Below are 17,945 nucleotides of genomic sequence, written 5' to 3'. Positions count from 1 at the left end.
TCGGTGGGCCCTTAGCTGAGTCCTGGCATTGCTTCCACTTACTTTTGTCAGGCTCCTCACTTTCATTTATTCCTATGCTGGATTTAGAATATTAAATTAGTAGTATGTCTTGTAAAAAAAAAAAAATTCCCGTGGAATTGCTTGTTGTACTCCAGTTGTTGTTGTTGGGTAGTTATGTTTTTTTTTTAAGTTTACTTTATTATCACTTGAGTGTTAAGATAGTAGTAAGTTCAACCTATAGTATTGTAAGCCATAGTGTTAAATACTGGATATACTTAAGTTTTGTATGAATTTGTATATGATAATGCTGGATTTAGAAAGTTAAACTAGTAATATTTCTTGTAACATTTTTTCCCGCATAATTATGTTTTAACCTTACTTTATTATAACTTGTAATGTTAAGCTAGTAGTAAGCTCAACCTATAGTTTTGTAAGCCATAGTGTTATGTACTGGAAATAAATAAGTTGTGTGTGAAACTGTAGATGATGATGTTGAATTTAGAATGTTAAACTAGTTGTATTTATTGTAATAATTTTTTTTCCATTGAATTGCTTTTTGTACTAGTGTTGTTGTAGTTTTTGGGTAGTTATGTTTTTATATTATCACGTGCATTGTTAAGCTAGTAGTAAGTTCATCCTATAGTATTGTAAGCCATAGTGTTAAGCACTGGAATTACTTTAATTTGTGTGTGAATTTGAATATAATGACGCTGGGTTTAGAATGTTAAACTAGTAGTATTTCTTGTAATATTTTCTTTCCATGGAATTGCTTGTTGTACTCCTGTTGTTTTGTTTCGTTTGTTTGTTTGTTTGTTTGTTTGTTTGTTTGTTTGTTTGTTTGTTTGTTGTTGTTGTTGGCTAATTATGTTAACTTTACTTTATTATTACACTACTGTAAGTGACCATTGCCACCAGGATATTTCCCATTTGCGATGTATTTGTTAATAATAATAATAATAATAATAATAATAATAATAATAATATCCGACCTCCCTTGGTCAACTCTTGCTCTTTTCCGACCCCAATAGTATTAGTGCATTCGAGGCCCAGGGAGTCTTTCATTTTCACACCCTTCGTAGCCCTTGTCTTTCTTCAGATGATAATTTTTCAAAGTGTCGGATCTCTTCCTTTTTTTCTTTCTGACTAGTTTTATATAGAGGATGGTTGCATAGTTGTACTTTCTCTTAAAACAATGATCACTGAGCTTGACAGCTGCAGTCACTTAAGTGCGGCCAGTGGGAGATAGTGGGTTCGAACCCCACTGTTGGCAGGCCTGAAGATGGTTTTCGTTGGTTTCCCATTTTCATACTAGGCAAATGCTGGGGCTGTACCTTAATTGAGGCCGCAGCTGCTTCTCACTCCTAGCCCTTTCCTGTCCCATCATCGCCATAAGACCTGTGAACGGTATATGTTTATAGAGCCAGAGTGGTCTCGTTATATATTCTTGCTACTTCCCCCTCTCATTCGCGTCATACAAACTGATGACTAGTCGTTGAAACAAGTGTTGTTAACCATAAGTTTTTATGGAAATGAACTTCACATTTTATTATATTCTCCCCGCCTAAACCATACGTTAAATAACATAGTTATCTGTGCATTAAATGATATAGGGATCCCCTGTGGGTCGGGGACACAGACAAAGATTACATCCACGGTATCCCCTGCTTGTCGTGAGAGGCGACCAAAAAGGACAACCAAGGCATGACTACACTATAACCATGGGACTACTTGTGATTAATACCATTACGTGCGGAAAACCATGGGTCGCCATTGAGTAATACCATTATGCAAGGAACACTACAGATCTGAGTGTTGTTTGTGAAAAGTATCATCGTGTGTATTCCACCGGGGGGGGGGGGCACTCGGTTGCATAGACATGTATCTAGTGAGAGTAAGTGCTGAGTGCTGCGCTCAAATCTCAAATATGTTGGTTCCTCTGTGTTCAGAATGAGTCTAGGAGTAATACCAATATATGAGGAACACCATAGACCTACATTGCTTGTGATTAGTACTCCTATGTGAGAAACACCACGGGTGTGGCTGGCGCCCGTGATTAGTACCGCTATGTGATGATAACCATTGGTCTGCATTGCCCGAGAGTAGTTCCATTATATGAGGAACACCATGGGTTTCTGTTGCCTGTTGGTCTACATTGTCTGATACACCGTGGGTCTACATTGCCTATGATTAGTACCACTATGTGAGCTCCACCATGAGTATACGTGGTTTGTGATTAGTTCTACCAAGTGAGGAGCACCCTGGGATTACCTGCATCAGTGATCAGTACCACTATGTGAGAGGAGCACCACAGGTCTGCGTTGCTTGTGAGTAGTGCCCTTATGTGCAAAACACCATGGATTTGTGTCTTGCGAGTGGTGCCATTTTGTGTGACGTACTATGGGTCTGCATTGCCTGGGATTAGTACCAGCCTGAAGGAAACACAATGAGTCTACGTTACAGTACTTGTGATTAATACCACTATTAGAAGAACACCATTGTTCTGCTTTACCAGTGGTTAGTACCACTATGAGGGGCCGGTGACCTGGATTTTGGACCTCTTTAGATGACATGTATCATCCCAGTAATTAAGACGTTGTGAATTGGATCCACTGATTGTTTTTGTTTCACAATCATTTTTTGATCACCATTTGTTTTAAATTCTAGTCAGTGGATGCATTTTGAAGTTTTAATTTTCATTTAATTGCACCTTGTATCATTATGAGCCAATGACCTAGCTATTAGGCCCCTTGAAACAACAAACATAATCATCATCATCAAATGACATGGATTTCAGAATGCATCAGTTGCCTTTGTTGTAGGGTCTTGTAGACTCGTGCATTTTCGAAGAAATTAGGTGTTTTGAAAAGTCATGAAGGAAGCATAACCTCAAAAATGATAAATTTCATTATTGATTGTCTGATGATGTTGGAACAGAAGACAGAGAAAGTGGTGGATACATTGAATAATTGGTGATCAACATGATTTGTCATATACTAAATTACTTAAAGTATGTGTAGCTGCTAAAATTTGCATGATTTGTAGGAAGATTATGGGCGATGCAAATTCATCTGCATTTTGACCTTGCGTGATAACTTCCATTGTACAACTTATAAATATCATTGTTTTGATTCCATATTGGCATTAACTCAACTAAGGTTGAAAGAAGAATCCCACCTTCCAGTACTTAATGTTATTATAGCTAGTTCATGAAAATACAAACGTAATCTAGCTTAAAGTCTAACTTCTTAACTAAAAGATTAGTACATGTTTCATTCCTAAAATATGGAACATCTTCAGATAGAAAAAAAGTAAATGCAGAAAGTGACACACACACACACACACACAGTTAAAACACTTACGGTGAGAATGAGGTTGAAATTTTTTTTATATTATGCTTGTCGATGTTCAGTTTCATAATGTGTATGTTGTCTTCATTTGGTTTAATGGGGGTATTTCTGTTGGGGACTTCATCTTGTTTACATTGAATTTGTGAATTTCTAAGTGCGTTTAACTTTTTGTCTAATGTGTTCTGTTTATGATCTGCTAAATTTGTTAATATCTCTCTCTCTCTCAAAGCCAACTGCCGTAGCCGTGTTGAAACACCGGATCCCGTGAAATCTCCAAAGTTAAGCAACATTGGGTGTGGTCAGGATTTGGATGAGTTGCCACGCGCTGTTGGCGGGGGGGGGGGGGGGGTAAGGGAATGGAGGAGCAGAAAGGAACTGGCCACCCTACCGTACGTAAACTCCGGCTCAGGTACACTTCTGCGGAGGTTCGGACCTTCCTTCGGGTGGAATACACCCTTTTCTCTCTCAAAGTTCACATACCTTACTAACGACTTTCACTCTATCTCTCAAAGTTCACATACTTTACTAACGACTTTCACTATCTTTCTCTCAAAGTTCACATACTTTATTAATGACTCGTTAAACAACTCGACGCAACTCAACTCTAGAGACTGCCCCCTTTATATACATTGCCTGGCCAGGCTTCTAGAAGAATATGACACAATATGTTTTCTCATAATTGCCAGTCTCCAATAGCCTATTTACAATGAAAGGCATTTTCTGCACAATTCCAGTGGCAAGATGTGTTGTTCTGGACTATTACCATATGTTACACAACATTACGCTGGATTTATACACATCATATTTACAGGTAATATTAAATTATATGTTATTAATTATGTGTTCTTCCATTATATAAACTCACATTAATATACATAGAGCAGATGTTTCATGACATGACCTCACAAATAATACAATCACGATTTACACCAAATAAAGTCCGTACATAACTACGTAAATAATACTAATAGATGTAAACAACTTCATAGCCACACCTCACAAGTCATAATACTGTAATAATAATAATAATAATAATAATAATAATAATAATAATAATAATAGAGCTCGGTATTTCCATTATTTACCCATGGGTTAGAGAATTGTTTCCATGTTATACTAGTCCATTACACTTGTTGACTTTGCCTTGGTTGTAGATTATATCTTCTCTCTTCCTCAACGTCGGTGGATGTGCTCTCCTCCTCTTGACCGGATCGTGTCGTGTTGGGGGTCGGTGTGGACTCGCTGCCAGCCTCTTCTTCGGTGGTAGTTGATGCGTTCTCCTCCTCATGACCAGATTGTGCGGTGTCATTAGTAGCCTCTCCTCCAGGTGAACCCGTGGCAGTACCAGGCTTACTCTGTATACGCAGCGGTTGGGTGACTTGCTGCAACTCTGATGCGTGGACCTTGACAGGAGGGTTGGTCTTTAGTAAGTAGTACCCATGGCCCAGCTGCTTATGCACCTCGACGGGATCACCCCACTTAGGTGCGAGACCTGCGTGAAACCCTCCAATCTGGGTAGTTACGTCGCAGTACTTGTTGGCCTGGTATGAAGATTTGGGTCTCCTCAACATCTTGAGCCTTGGCCTGTGTAAGGCATCTCTTCTCGACCAAAGCTTGATTTTCCTTGATGTCCTGCTGCTGCTTATGCTGCCACTCTGTTAGGGAAACCGCTGCATCATCTTGACCAGGTGTTTGTATAAACACCTAAACACCTACATTGATATCCTCTTTTTACGACTTGTAAGATTAATCAGGATCCTGATTTTTCACCATACAAGTTTGAGTTTGAGGCTGATGATGCCCTTAATATGGGCGAAACATGTCCCTTAACATTTTATAATAATATTTAATTCTTAAAAAAGATTTCTTTGTATCGAATAGGTGGATATTAAAAAAATAACACTTGTAACATACTTTGTATTTACGTACATTTCAATACGGACCTAACATGAGAATTATAACGTGTAATGTCGTATAGTTGTCGACCAAGGAACAGCTCCGCTGGGGAATATCCACTGACACAGTTGATGCGTCGTCGTAGGGCAAAGAGTGACTGTGGTGTCTGATGGTCCCACAGTCAATGTTCCTTGTCTATTAGGTTGACCCGTAGCATCCTTTTTAGGTCCTGGTTCCGTTGTTCCGTTGGATTGGCCCTTGGGTTGTAGATAGGCGTGGTCCAGTGCTCCACACGCCATTCAGTCATTTGCTGCTACTTCCTTGACGTGAACTAACTCCTGTTGTCTGATAGAATGCACCATGGATAACCATAGCGGCTGAATACCTCATACTGTAGAAGACTGATGATGCGACCCCTCATGGCTTCTGATATCTGAAAGGCCTCAGTCCATCTTGTGAAGAGGTCGGTGATTACTAGCAGTCCTGTTTTACCCCTTGGTATTCTAGGGTAAGGACCCATCAAGTCCAGGGCTATGACCTCCCAACAGCGTTGCGACTGTCTTCCTTGCTGACTGGAATCTGCCTTCCTGTTGCTTGCCTTGGTACAGGGGCAGATGTAACATCCTTTCACATAGTCAAGAATCTCTTTCCGCATGTTGACACAGAAGAATTTTCGTTGAATAGTTTGGTATGTCTCTTCACCTCCTGGTTGTCCAGCTTCTGTGCTGTCATGGAACTTGTCGAGGATGACACCACTACTGCAGGCGCGTCGGAGAGGTGCGATCTGTACGTTAAGAGTCCTCCGTGAACGCAGAAGTTCTTGTTGCACATCTTGAATTCCCTCGGGACGAGTCGACTATCGGTGTGCTGTCTCGTAATCCTCTGCGCCATGGTCGTACAAGGCTTGTGTTGTTCTTGCCATTGCTTGATTACTCTGGGATCAAGTTCCTGCTTGATGATCATAAGGACAGGTTCATTGGGTTCACTTTGGTAATTTTGTGGGAACTCCCTCTCAATAATGGTGCTCCTAACTTCAGGTTCCATCGCCAGGTGCCTAGATAAACTGTCTGTTCCTATGTTTTTTGGTCCTGGGACGTGACATACATCGAAATCAAATTCTGCGATTAAAAGAGCCCATTGCGTCAAATTAGATTTTGAGCCAGAGACAGAGTTCAACCATTTGAGAGCTGCGTTACCGGTATACAGCTGGAACTTCCTTCCCTCCAAATAGCCTCTGAATTTGTCCATGGCCCACACCACAGTAAGACTTCCTTCTCGGCAGGGGCAGTAGCGTTGTTCGGTGGAAGATAGCTTCCTGCTGGCATACTCAATGATGTCCCTTTCACCGTCACTCCTCTCCTCGAATAATACTGATCCGGATTCGCTGGCGTCCGTCTGCAGGCACATCTTCCGATGAAGGTCGGGATGGGCTAGACCAGGAGTATTGCATATCGCAGCCTTAATGTCTTGGAATGCTTTCTCTTCCTTGCTGGTCTTTTGGAACGGGCAGTTGTTATGGAGTAGATCAGTGAGTGGTATTGCCTTCTCTACTGCACTGCCGAGAAGGAAGCCTTACCGTGGTGTGGGCCATGGACATGGCATGAAGCTGCTATACAATCCACACAAGCCAAAGAACTGACGTACTTGTCGCTTGGTCCGCGGGCTTTCAGCTTCCTCAATAGCTCGATTCTTCTCCGGTTGTCTTTCTAAACCTTCAGATGTTAGGACATGGCCAAGATATTCTGTGCGGAACAGGGCGAAGTGGCACTTTTTCAATTGGCAGGTCAGTCCATGATTTTTCAGTCATTCGAGCAATTTTTTCAGGTGTACAGTGTGTTCTTGCAAATTCTTGCTGTGGATTAAGATCTTGTCAAGATACACTTGGGAGATATCTCCAACATATCCTGACAATACCTTCTCTATCAGTCGCATGAAGGTTGCAGGAGTATTCTTCAGTCTAAGAAGCATTACTGTAAACTGGTACAACCCTGTCGGTGTCTTGAAGGCGGTCATGGGCCTAGAACTTTCCTCGACCTCTGCTTGCCAGTATCTGGAGTGGAGATCTATTGTGCTGAAAATCCTCGATCCACTTACTTGTTTCAGTGAGTCTTTCAGGTCAGGCATGGGGTAGGTGTCACTAACGGTCTTCTCGTTCAACTTGCGGAAGTCCACACACAGTCGATACTCCCCATTCTTCTTTTTCGGTAGGACGATAGACGAAGCCCAACAGGATGTAGAGGGTTCGATGAGACCTTGCCCTCCAATCTCTTGTATCTTCTGAATGACAAAGTTGCACTTATCCGGGTTGATTGGTTATGGGCGTTGCTTGATGGGTTAGGAAGAGCTGCATTCAGTTGTGTGCGTTACAGTGGTAGCCCGGCCTACTTTATTGGTGATGACTTGTGGAAAGTCCTTTAAGGCGTGTCTCAGCTCCTGTTCTTCACTTGGTTGAAGATGCGCTAACCTGATATCTCCCAGGTCTACGTCGACTTCCGCATCCTTTAGAGTCCGGAGATTTCCATCGTTCCCAGCGACCCTCAGACGTCTGTCTTTTCTCAAAAAGAATTCATGAGCTGTATAGTCTAGGATCATCTTGTATTCTACCAGAAAGTCATGACCTAATATGATGTCAGGTATTAGGTTGTGAATCATTGCAACATTAATTACAATAGGCAGGTCCATGCATTTAGCGGTTAGGGTAGTCTGTTCTTGATTGGAATAGGTTACCCCGTCTGCTGCTCCCACTACCCTTCCGAGATTGTGAGACTTTATAGGTGGTAGTAATCTGGCAAGTTCACATACTTGACTAACGACTTCCACTGCAAGTCTCGTTAAGCACCTCAACTCCCAAGACTGCCTCTATATATACATTGCCTGGCCAGGCTTCTAGAAGAATATGACAAAACATGTTTTCTCGTAATTTCAAGAATCTCCAATAGCCTATTTACAGTGAAACGCATTTTCTACACAATTCCAGCAGCAAGATGCGTTGTTCTGGACTATTACCATGTGTTGCACAACACTACGCTGGGTTTGTTCACATCATATTTACAGGTAATAATAAATTATATGCTGTTAATTACGTGTTCTTCCATTAAATAAACTCATATTAATGTACATACAGCAGATGTTTCATTACATAACCTCACAAATAATATGATCACGAGTTATACCAAATAAAGTCCATACATAACTATGTAAATAATAATAATAATAATAATAATAATAATAATAATAATTCTAATACTTTTTTTGTTTGCTATGTATTTTACATCGCACCGACACAGATAGGCCTTATGGCAACTAAGGGATGGGAAAGGTCTAGGAGTGAGAAGGAAGCGGCCATGGCCGTAATTTAGGTTCAGCCTCAGCATTTGCCTGGTGTGAAAATGGGAAGCCACGGGAAACCATTTTCAGGGCTGCCGACAGTGGAGTTCGAACCCACTATCTCCTGGATGAAAACTCACAGCCGTGCGCCCCTGACCACACGACCAACTTGCCCGGTAATACTAATACTAATAGATGTAAACAACTTCATAGCCACACCTCACAAGTCATAATAATAATCATAGCAACTTCTGGCTCGGTGAGGAAAGCAACGGGAAACTACCTCCTTATTTCCCTAGTATGCCTCTTCAGTGATGCCTAGGCCATCTATGACAGCTGATGGCGGAGCTGTTGAGGATCCAACCAGCCTTTGGGCTGAAGACTAAACATACACAATAGTAATAATAATAATAAGAAGAAGAATTTTCAATATTTACCCTGGGTTATAGAATTGTTTCCTAGTTATACTAGTCCATTACATTTGCATCAAAGATTCACACTGCCCCGAAGCACATAAAAGAAGTTCTTTGCTAAGCATCCTAAATAGAGCCTGTAATATCCCCCTATCTAAGAAGAACTTTTAGAAAGAAATTAACCTCATCTACAGAATAGCAATAAGTAATGGGTACAAAAAAACCTACATTGATAGATTAATAAATAAAATAAAAATAAACCTCAAACACAGCTTAAAAGACAACAAAATAACAAGAAAAATCTTTTCCACCTTTATCTATAACAACGGAAATATGTACCAAATTACAAACATTTTCAAAAGACTCAGTTTTAACATAGCTTTTCTCACAAATAATAACCAACAACTAGTATTCAATCAACATAGTGTTGCAAGCAATAACAGATTGTTAAATGCAGGGATATGTAGGCTCAAATGCGTAGATTGTAATCCTTCTTATATCGAGCAAACGAGAAGGAATTTTTCAGTAAGATATCAAGAACACATCAATGTGGAGAAGTACAATAGATATTCAGCCATGAACTTACATATGACCGAGCGTAATCATAGTTTTAGTACAATAGAAAGAAACTTGATCATCCTACGCACCCTAAAAAAAGTCAAATTAACATCGTGGAAATCATTTATATTGAGATTGATCAAAATCCTTATCTGAATATAAACGAGATTACTGAAAACATAAATATGTTATTGGAAGAGGTTTCTATTCTGGATTTACGAAGAAATGTTTTTAAAAAGGGTCCAGATAAACATCCCGTCGGTTTTAATCCCTGTGACATCACCCCTACTTTCCCCTCTCACAGGTCAAACTCGTGATACACACACTTGGTCATCTGACGGCACAAGGAAAGTAAACACAGCGGGACCGGCCAGTTCGAATGTTTTTGGATACCCATCGTGCATCCACAAGGTTTTCTCTTTTAATTTTCTTTCCTCTCCATTTACAGATTCTGTTACAATGCCTTACCAACACATTTATTCAAGACCTAAATTCAACTTTGGTTTCTCAAGGAGTTTCGTTGGTCCTCGTATGTATATTTTTTTAAAAAATATATAAAAAATTAAGTCCACTAATGTCAGGTTTAAGTTATAAAAAGTTTATATAAACGACAACATTAACAGTCCCAGCATTTTTTAAGAAAGGAACGTGTTTGAACAAACACATCTCACTCGTAGACGTAGATTTTATTATGAACTTGAACATGACATATTATGTGCTAAAAACATTTTCAACCTCATTCTCTCCATAAGTGTTTTAATCAATTGAGCCCTGCTTGAAACTGAATTGAGACTGGGATTATTTCTAAGAAAATACAGTGACACTTCACGTGAAGAGAAATTTTGTATTTATGAGAGCATTAAGGGGATAATTATACATGAATAATGGTCATCAGCTTAGGTGGATGGTAGACACGAGACTTCCATGTCAGATTCTGTTTGGTGAACTCTCTCTGGCAGCAGACCTCGTGGAGGTCCTAAGAGGCGCTATAAGGACCAGTTTAAGCATACTACGAAGCTGACATCTGAATCCACAAACCTGGGAATCGCTTGCTGAAGATGAACAATCTTGAAGGGAAACATTGCAGTTATGAAGAGGCCAAGCGACGAGCACGAAAAATCAGGGCAGCTCAACCACGCCCTCCAACAGTTCTCTGTGATCTGTGTGGTCGTTTGTTCCACACTAAAATTGGACTGTTTAGTCACCGTAAACACATTTACAGACAGCCTTGAGTTCAGAGTGGAGTGACACGGAAGAAGATTATGCTCGGAAACAAGTTAAAGCCAACGACGACGATACATTAATACAACGTATTATTATGCATTAATAAATTCTACATCGCTCCTAACATTCTCCTCAGTAGTCCAAAAGAGTGCAGTAAGCCTGAAAACACTCTTCAAAATATAGTGGAATCTGGCATTTTTGGCACAACCACCTAACTTCAGCTTCAGGAACAGGAGTAGAGAAATGAGCCCAGTTCTTGCATAGCAACCTAATGTGGTTATCAGCCAGTGAAGGTCTGGCTAAAATTCTCTGCTGTGGAAGGCTGACACTGCTGATAATTCCTTCAGCTACATCTGCTCTGAAATCAGTGTAGTGCATCTTGTTCATAACAATATTCTGGTACACAACATACGAATTGAATAAGATGATGTCCAGTATATAGAAGAACAGTTTCCAGTAACCCTTTACTGTACGGCACATTACAGGAAAGCTAACAAGTACTTGATATTGCCTGTCCACTCCAGACATTCCATTGTTGTAGTCTATGATTGGAAGAGGCTTCTCAATCACCTGCTCACCACCATCCCTAAATTTCTTCCTCTTCCTGGTCTGTTACATAGAAATGTCGGTATGCATTGTAGACAACACACATACATTTCTACGGTCTTTCTACTTCACTGCCAGTATGTTCCTACTACTCCTAGCCACTGCCTCCCTGGTTTGTAGTTAAAATGTCTTGAAATCTGGTAGCATGTTCTTTCTGTTTATCCTAACAGTGCCATTAACATGCAAACCTACTTCCAGTAGCTTATGAAACAGTTGTGGTGATTAGTACTAGTTATCCAAGTACACCATATGACCTCCGTTCATAATGGGATGTATTAAGTCCAATTCTACAGTTTCACTAACTGGAAGTTCAGGGCTCAGGGCCTTGTCATTCCCTGTATAAATTCTAAATGCATAGCAGTAGCCTGTGCCACTCTCACAAAGTTTGTACATTTTGATTCCAAACTTAGCTCGTTTGGAAGGGCTGAACTGAACATAACTCAGACGACTGCAGAACTTAATGAGGCTCTTATCCACAGCTACATTATGTTCCATATTGTAAAACATTCATTTCATTTCCAAATACTGTATTTTCTCGCATAATTAATGCCCTTGCATAACATTTCTGGGTCCAAAGTGGAGAAAAAGAAATGTTTGTATATTTGATGCACCCACTTCTTTGAACATCCATGACGCAGCTCCAGATGTGTTTCAAACTGGGAGTGAAATTTCTAGATGTGATGTGAATCGGATTAGGGGCATTTATCTCTGTAGTCCTAAGAAATCAACTACAAGATGTTGCAGGGAACTTCGTAACCACAGTATGGCGTGTGTTACGAAGGCGCCTAAAGGTAAAGCCATATCGCCTACAATCCACATCCGCTTCTGACACAGCGGGATGCCCACTGCTTTTCCCTTTGCACAAACAACCTGTATCCACAAATTGTGCGTACCATCTGCGAATAAAGTTTGTCGGAAGGAGGTTCCTTCCGTATTTTGTCCGAAAATGGCGCTGGACTCTGGTAACGGATCGGTGTTGATGAAATTCAAGAGTACAAAAAGCTTTCTCCTTACTAACAGTCATTTTGTTAAACACTGCTATTACTGCCATCTGGTGGTAACTTATGTACTACAGTTGATGCAAAACAAAACTTTGAGAGTTTGTCTAACCGTTACTGCAACAATAAAAATGGTACATTTTCCACATTTTCAAAAAAATTCACGAAATCCCGACAATCATTTAGAAAAACCCTGTATGTCGCCTGACCAGGCTTCTAGAAGGATATGTCACAGCATATCTTCTAGTAAATTCTAGAGTGCTTAATGCACAGTTACAGTTGGAAAGAAGGTTCTCTATAGTTCTTGTCTTACCTAGTGTTATTCTGGATATTACAATGTGTTGCACAATACTGTAGTGGATTACACACCATATGTATAGGTAATAATAAATGATATATTATTAATTACAGGTTCATAAATTTATATACAGCACATGCTTTATGGCATAACCTCACAAATAATACGAACATATCATCTGTATATATGACGTAAATGATAATGATGATGATTATTATTATTATTATTATTATTATTATTATTATTATTATTATTATTATTATTATTATTATTATTATTATTATTATTATTATTATTTGAACTCGATACTTGCATTATTTACCCATGGGTTAAGGAATATTGTTTTCAAGTTATATCAGTCTATTACACTTGTGTCAACATCCAGGGGCAAAAATAGTATGAGTATCAGTTAAATAGCGTTTGTTTGCCACACAGCAGAAACATGATTGATATATACCATACCCCTTCAAATACAGGAGTTAAGTTGACTATATGTTATGGGTCATTTACCTATAAGCTTGCATTCCAGAGATGGTGGGTTCAAATCCTAACGTCATCAATTTGAAGAATGGGTTTGCTTGGTTTACCATTATTATACAAGCTATATGCCAAGGCTGCTACCATTTCAGTTCCATTACTGCCAAAATGCCGATGACAGTTAGCCTGACATTAAAATTACAGAGAAAAAAAACCCTCAATTTTTTTTCATAAACTGAATACTTAAGTCTTCTTTTTGTGTTAATTTTTACTTATTCATTGGAATGAAAATATGTAAGTACTCCCTTCTTACAATGGATGATCAGAATATCTATCTTCAAATCCAAGCGACATGGAATGTTCTGATCAGGTTTTTTAAATTGGACAGATTTCAGGTAATTTTGTGGGGATTTTGCATAGTATTACTATATTAGAGCACCAATATGTTGCTTGAACAAACATGTAATTGATTCATGTGTCTGTGGTAAATGTGGTGATTTTCTTTCTCTTCCCATGTTTGTTGTATGTAGCTTACCTCCTCATATAATCACAATTCTGTATCCACTGACTTAGCAAATGTCATGGGATAGTCACCTAACAGCGTCTGGGGCCTCCTCTGGCCTACTGCAGTGAGACGCCATGGAAGTGAGTCGACAAGTCCCTGGTAGTCCTCTGGATGCAGCTGACACCAAATCGTTTGCAGAGCGGCCGCCAATGCTGGTCTGTTTGTGGGTGCAGGATCCATGGCACATAGCCTGCGTTCCAGGACATCCCAGATATGCTTGATAGGGTTCATATCAGGGCTCCTGGGTGGCCATGGCAGTCGTTGGACCTCCGCTGCATGTTCCTGGAACCATTCTCGGGCGACGTGGGAGCGATGTGGCGGCGCGTTATCATCTTGAAACACCGCAGAACCGTCTGGGCGCTGGAAGGCTAAAAATGGGTGGAGATGGTTTCTGAGCAGCTCAACATACCGCGTACCATTCAAAGTCTCTTCCAGAACAACTAGGGGACCCATTCCATGCCAGGAAAATGCACCCCAGACCATAACAGAGACACCAGCGACCTGGACCACACCTTCGAGGCAGGCGGGATCTATCGCTTCATGTGGTCTGTGCCATACACGGTGCCTCCCATCGGCATGGTGCAGTTGAAATCATGATTTGTCCGACCATATCATGTTACGCCATTGTTCAAGTGTCCATCCCTGGTGACTGGCGACAAATGCGCGCCGTTGTGCCCGATGACGTTGGATGAACAGTGGCACCCGTGTGCGGCGCCGGCTCCCATACCCCATAGAACCCATGTTCCTACGGATTGTCAATTGGAAGACATGTCTAGCGCGGCCTGTGTTGAATTGAGCCATGATTGTTGCACGGTTGCCCGTCTGTCACTATTGACAATCTGTCGCAGATGTCGTCGGTCACGGTCACCGAGGATGGCTAGACGGCCAGTCGTTCGTCTGTTGTGGATGGTGACACCTGCATTCAACCATTCACGATACACCCTGGACACGATTGATCGTGTGAAGCCAAATTCCCACACCACCTCCGAAATCGCACTTCCCATCCGTCGGGCACCGACCACCATATCCCGTTCGAACAGTGTCAGCTCACGATAACGTTCCATTTTACACCTGTCACATGCACAGCCACTGCTCACAAGGTCTCCTATACAACTGCCGCTGGCACAGGGGGCGTGTGGTACGCAGACAACACACCTGCGCATCAGTGCTCTGCTATCCCATGACATTTGCTCTGTCAGTGTGTTTCATGCCATTTTAATTAAACTGAATAATTGCATAAATCATATTATCTTTTGTTTTTCAGTAACAAGCCTTATCCTTCTCCAGGCAATCAATTGCCTCTTCCATCATCTATTCGTGGACTTTTGGGAGATAGTAAAGCAACTCTAAAGAGGAAGTTATTAGACAATGAAGAAGGAGGTAAATAGTTTTCTAATTTCCTTTGCCATAATTCCAGGATTACAGATTGAATTTTTATTGCATGTACAGTATTTCAAGCAGAAACTGATAATCTGTTTTTGACAGCTCATTAATATATCTTTATCTAATTGTGACAAATGATTACAGCACTACTAACTACTGTAGAATAAATGCCCAGCTAGTAATTAGTAGATAGTAAGTCGCATTTTCAGCTCAGTGTTTTGAAACTTGAAGTTGAGAGATCTGACTACTCCTTGCGGAAATCTTACTGATAAAGGATGCCCTATCACACCAGAGTGAGACAAGCAGTACCAGTTAACATCATTTACCTTATTCACACAAATAATCTCAACATATTCTTTCAAAAGTTGGAGGGAGGGAGTAAAAATTAGGGTGTGGGTTTTATTTGCTATATAATGGAACTTTTTAGTTTTTCAGTCTGTCAAAACATACACTGAGTAGCCAAAAGTCACGGGAAGGGGTGTCCCATCAGAAAATGTGCTGTGTATGACCTCTGAGCGTTGCAGCTAGCTGCGCAGTCTCTCAGACACCAGTGTCATGAAGATGGCAACCTGCAAGTTGACCGACTTTGAACATGCGATGATCATTGGCGCACGGTGCATGGGTCATAGCATTGCGGATATTACACGCAAATTTGGGTTTCCGAGGTCAACAGTGTCGAGGGTGGATCTTGTTTTAGATTGGCTGTGGTGTGGAGGGGGTGTGAGAGAGTAGGGGAGTGATTGGTTGATGTGCTGTTCTCCCTGGATACATCCTGAGAATAAGGTGTTGGATGACCTCATAAATATGTTTGTTTTCCCAATAGATTCATTCAGATTGTGATTAAAATTGACTCCTTGATCCAAAGATACATAAAACATTTCTGTGATATTGAGGAGAGGTCTCTTTTTTTTTTTTTTTTTCAATATTTTGTAAGTCCTTGTGGTTAGATTTGTGGATGTGTATTACCATAGCAGAATGCCTGTTATGTTTGACTGCATTAATATGTTTGATATACGTAGTGTTAAAGCTTCTCCTGGTCTGTCTGATGTAAGTTACTAAACAAGACTGGCACTGTAGTCTGTAAATACCTGATTTACCAAACTTGAAGCCGTGTTTTTAAACAAGTTTGTTACTTGGTACAATTTACAAACTTCATCATATAGATCCGTATTGATACAGTTTAAATTAAGAATGCTTCTGAGAAAGCCTGTCGTATGGCAAAGATCTGCGCTGCATGACCACCACATTGACAGCTTAGTTCTTATGAATATTCCTTTCAAAAGGCAAGGTCATCAAAGTTGGTGGAACTGCCTCTAGCTGGTTCACATCTGAGCCTCACTCTGACTTGCTTCTCACCACGCCACGCATGTAGCGTGTAGCTTTGGTGACCTTTGGTGACCTTGCCTTTTGAAAGGAATATTCATAAGAACTAAGCTATCAATATGGTGGTCATGCAGCGCAGATCTTTGCCAGAAGCATTAGATTCCTTCTAGCAGAAATGGCTTATTTTTTTGAAAGGAATTTTCATAAGAATTAAAGCTTTTAAGTATGCTGAAGTCCGTCTCTGTGATGTAGTTGTTAGCGTGATTAGCTGCCACCTCCGGAAGCCTGACTTCAATTCCTGGCTCTGCCACGAAATTTGAAAAGTGGTACGAGGGCTGGAACCGGGTCCACTCAGCCTCGGGAGGTCAACTGAGTAGAGGTGGGTTCGATTCCCACCTCAGCCATCCTCGAAGTGGTTTTCCGTGGTTTCCCGCTTCTCCTCCAGGCAAATGCCGGGATGGTACCTAACTTAAGGTCACAGCTGCTTCCTTCCCTCTTCCTTGTCTATCCCTTCCAATCTTCCCATCCCCCCCCACAAGGCCATTGTTTCAGCATTGCAGGTGAGGCCGCTTGGGCGAGGTACTGGTCCTCCTCCCCGGTTGTATCTCCGACCCGATGTCTGACGCTCCAGGACACTGCCCTTGACGTGGTAGAGGTGGGATCCCTCGCTGAGTCCAAGAGAAAAACCAATCATGGAGGGTAAACAGATTAAGAAAGAAAGAAGTATTCTGAAGTGGATATGGTCCCATTTTCCTATTCTGAGACCAGAATTCAAATTTCTCAGTCAGTACACTGAAGCTACCAGCACTGCATGTCATATTTTCAAGAAAATCATTCAAATTTTAACATTGAAGAAAATGTTTTACAAGAAGTGATGGACAGTTTTATGTAAATATTTATTGTGTTTAGTGTATTCTTAAACAGTTGATAAAGGACATGGATTCTTCCATTTTAACAGCAAGAATGAGCATCGTAATCTGTTACGAGACGTTATGGCTGAAGAAGTCTCAAATGAGATGAAACATGTTCCAAAGTATTAAATGGTTTTCACTTGTAAAGTGAAGTGTATTGCTTGGGTGCGCCATTAAACGTAACACTAGTTCTTGTTACTTGGTATACAGAATTGTTGTTGAAGGTGAAAACTAAATAACTGTCCTTCTGCTTCTTTCTTTAATAAGAGTAGATTTTGGCTTATTTTAAATTTTGGATATTATTTGATCGATGAGCCTTTTATTATATTCATAGCTTGTTGGTACATTGAATGCCCTGTAGAGCAAGCTATAAAATGAGGCTTCCTTTTTTTTTTTAATGGGAATTATGGTATTGTTGGTTTGTGTAGGCTTCCTGTATATATCATATGAAAGGTAGTGTTGGCTTCTTGTGACTGTTAAGTCTAGAAAATTTAGAGAACGGTTAGATTCTGCTTCCAGTGTGAACTGTATATGGGGATTCAACTTGTTTAACTCATGTAGTATGGTTTGGCTGTTGGTATGTCTTTCGTCTAAGATTGTGAAGGTGTCATTGACAAAT

General features: G+C 40.6%; 1 protein-coding gene across 1 annotated transcript in view; it reads left to right on the top strand.

Moving 5' to 3' along the window:
• Cdk7 (Cyclin-dependent kinase 7) overlaps positions 1-17,945 on the top strand; it is a 149,955-nt gene that overhangs the window by 117,514 nt on the left and 14,496 nt on the right. Inside the window, exon 8 of the mRNA XM_067153252.2 lies at positions 14,974-15,089. Coding sequence (XP_067009353.1) covers positions 14,974-15,089 — 116 coding nt within the window. The remainder of the gene's footprint in view (positions 1-14,973; positions 15,090-17,945) is intronic.

Source organism: Anabrus simplex, chromosome 1 (assembly GCF_040414725.1).
Source record: "Anabrus simplex isolate iqAnaSimp1 chromosome 1, ASM4041472v1, whole genome shotgun sequence".
In the NCBI taxonomy this organism is placed as follows: Eukaryota; Metazoa; Arthropoda; class Insecta; order Orthoptera; family Tettigoniidae; genus Anabrus; species Anabrus simplex.
The sequence above is the reverse complement of the archived record's forward strand: the minus strand, read 5'-3'. Positions and strand labels throughout refer to the sequence as shown.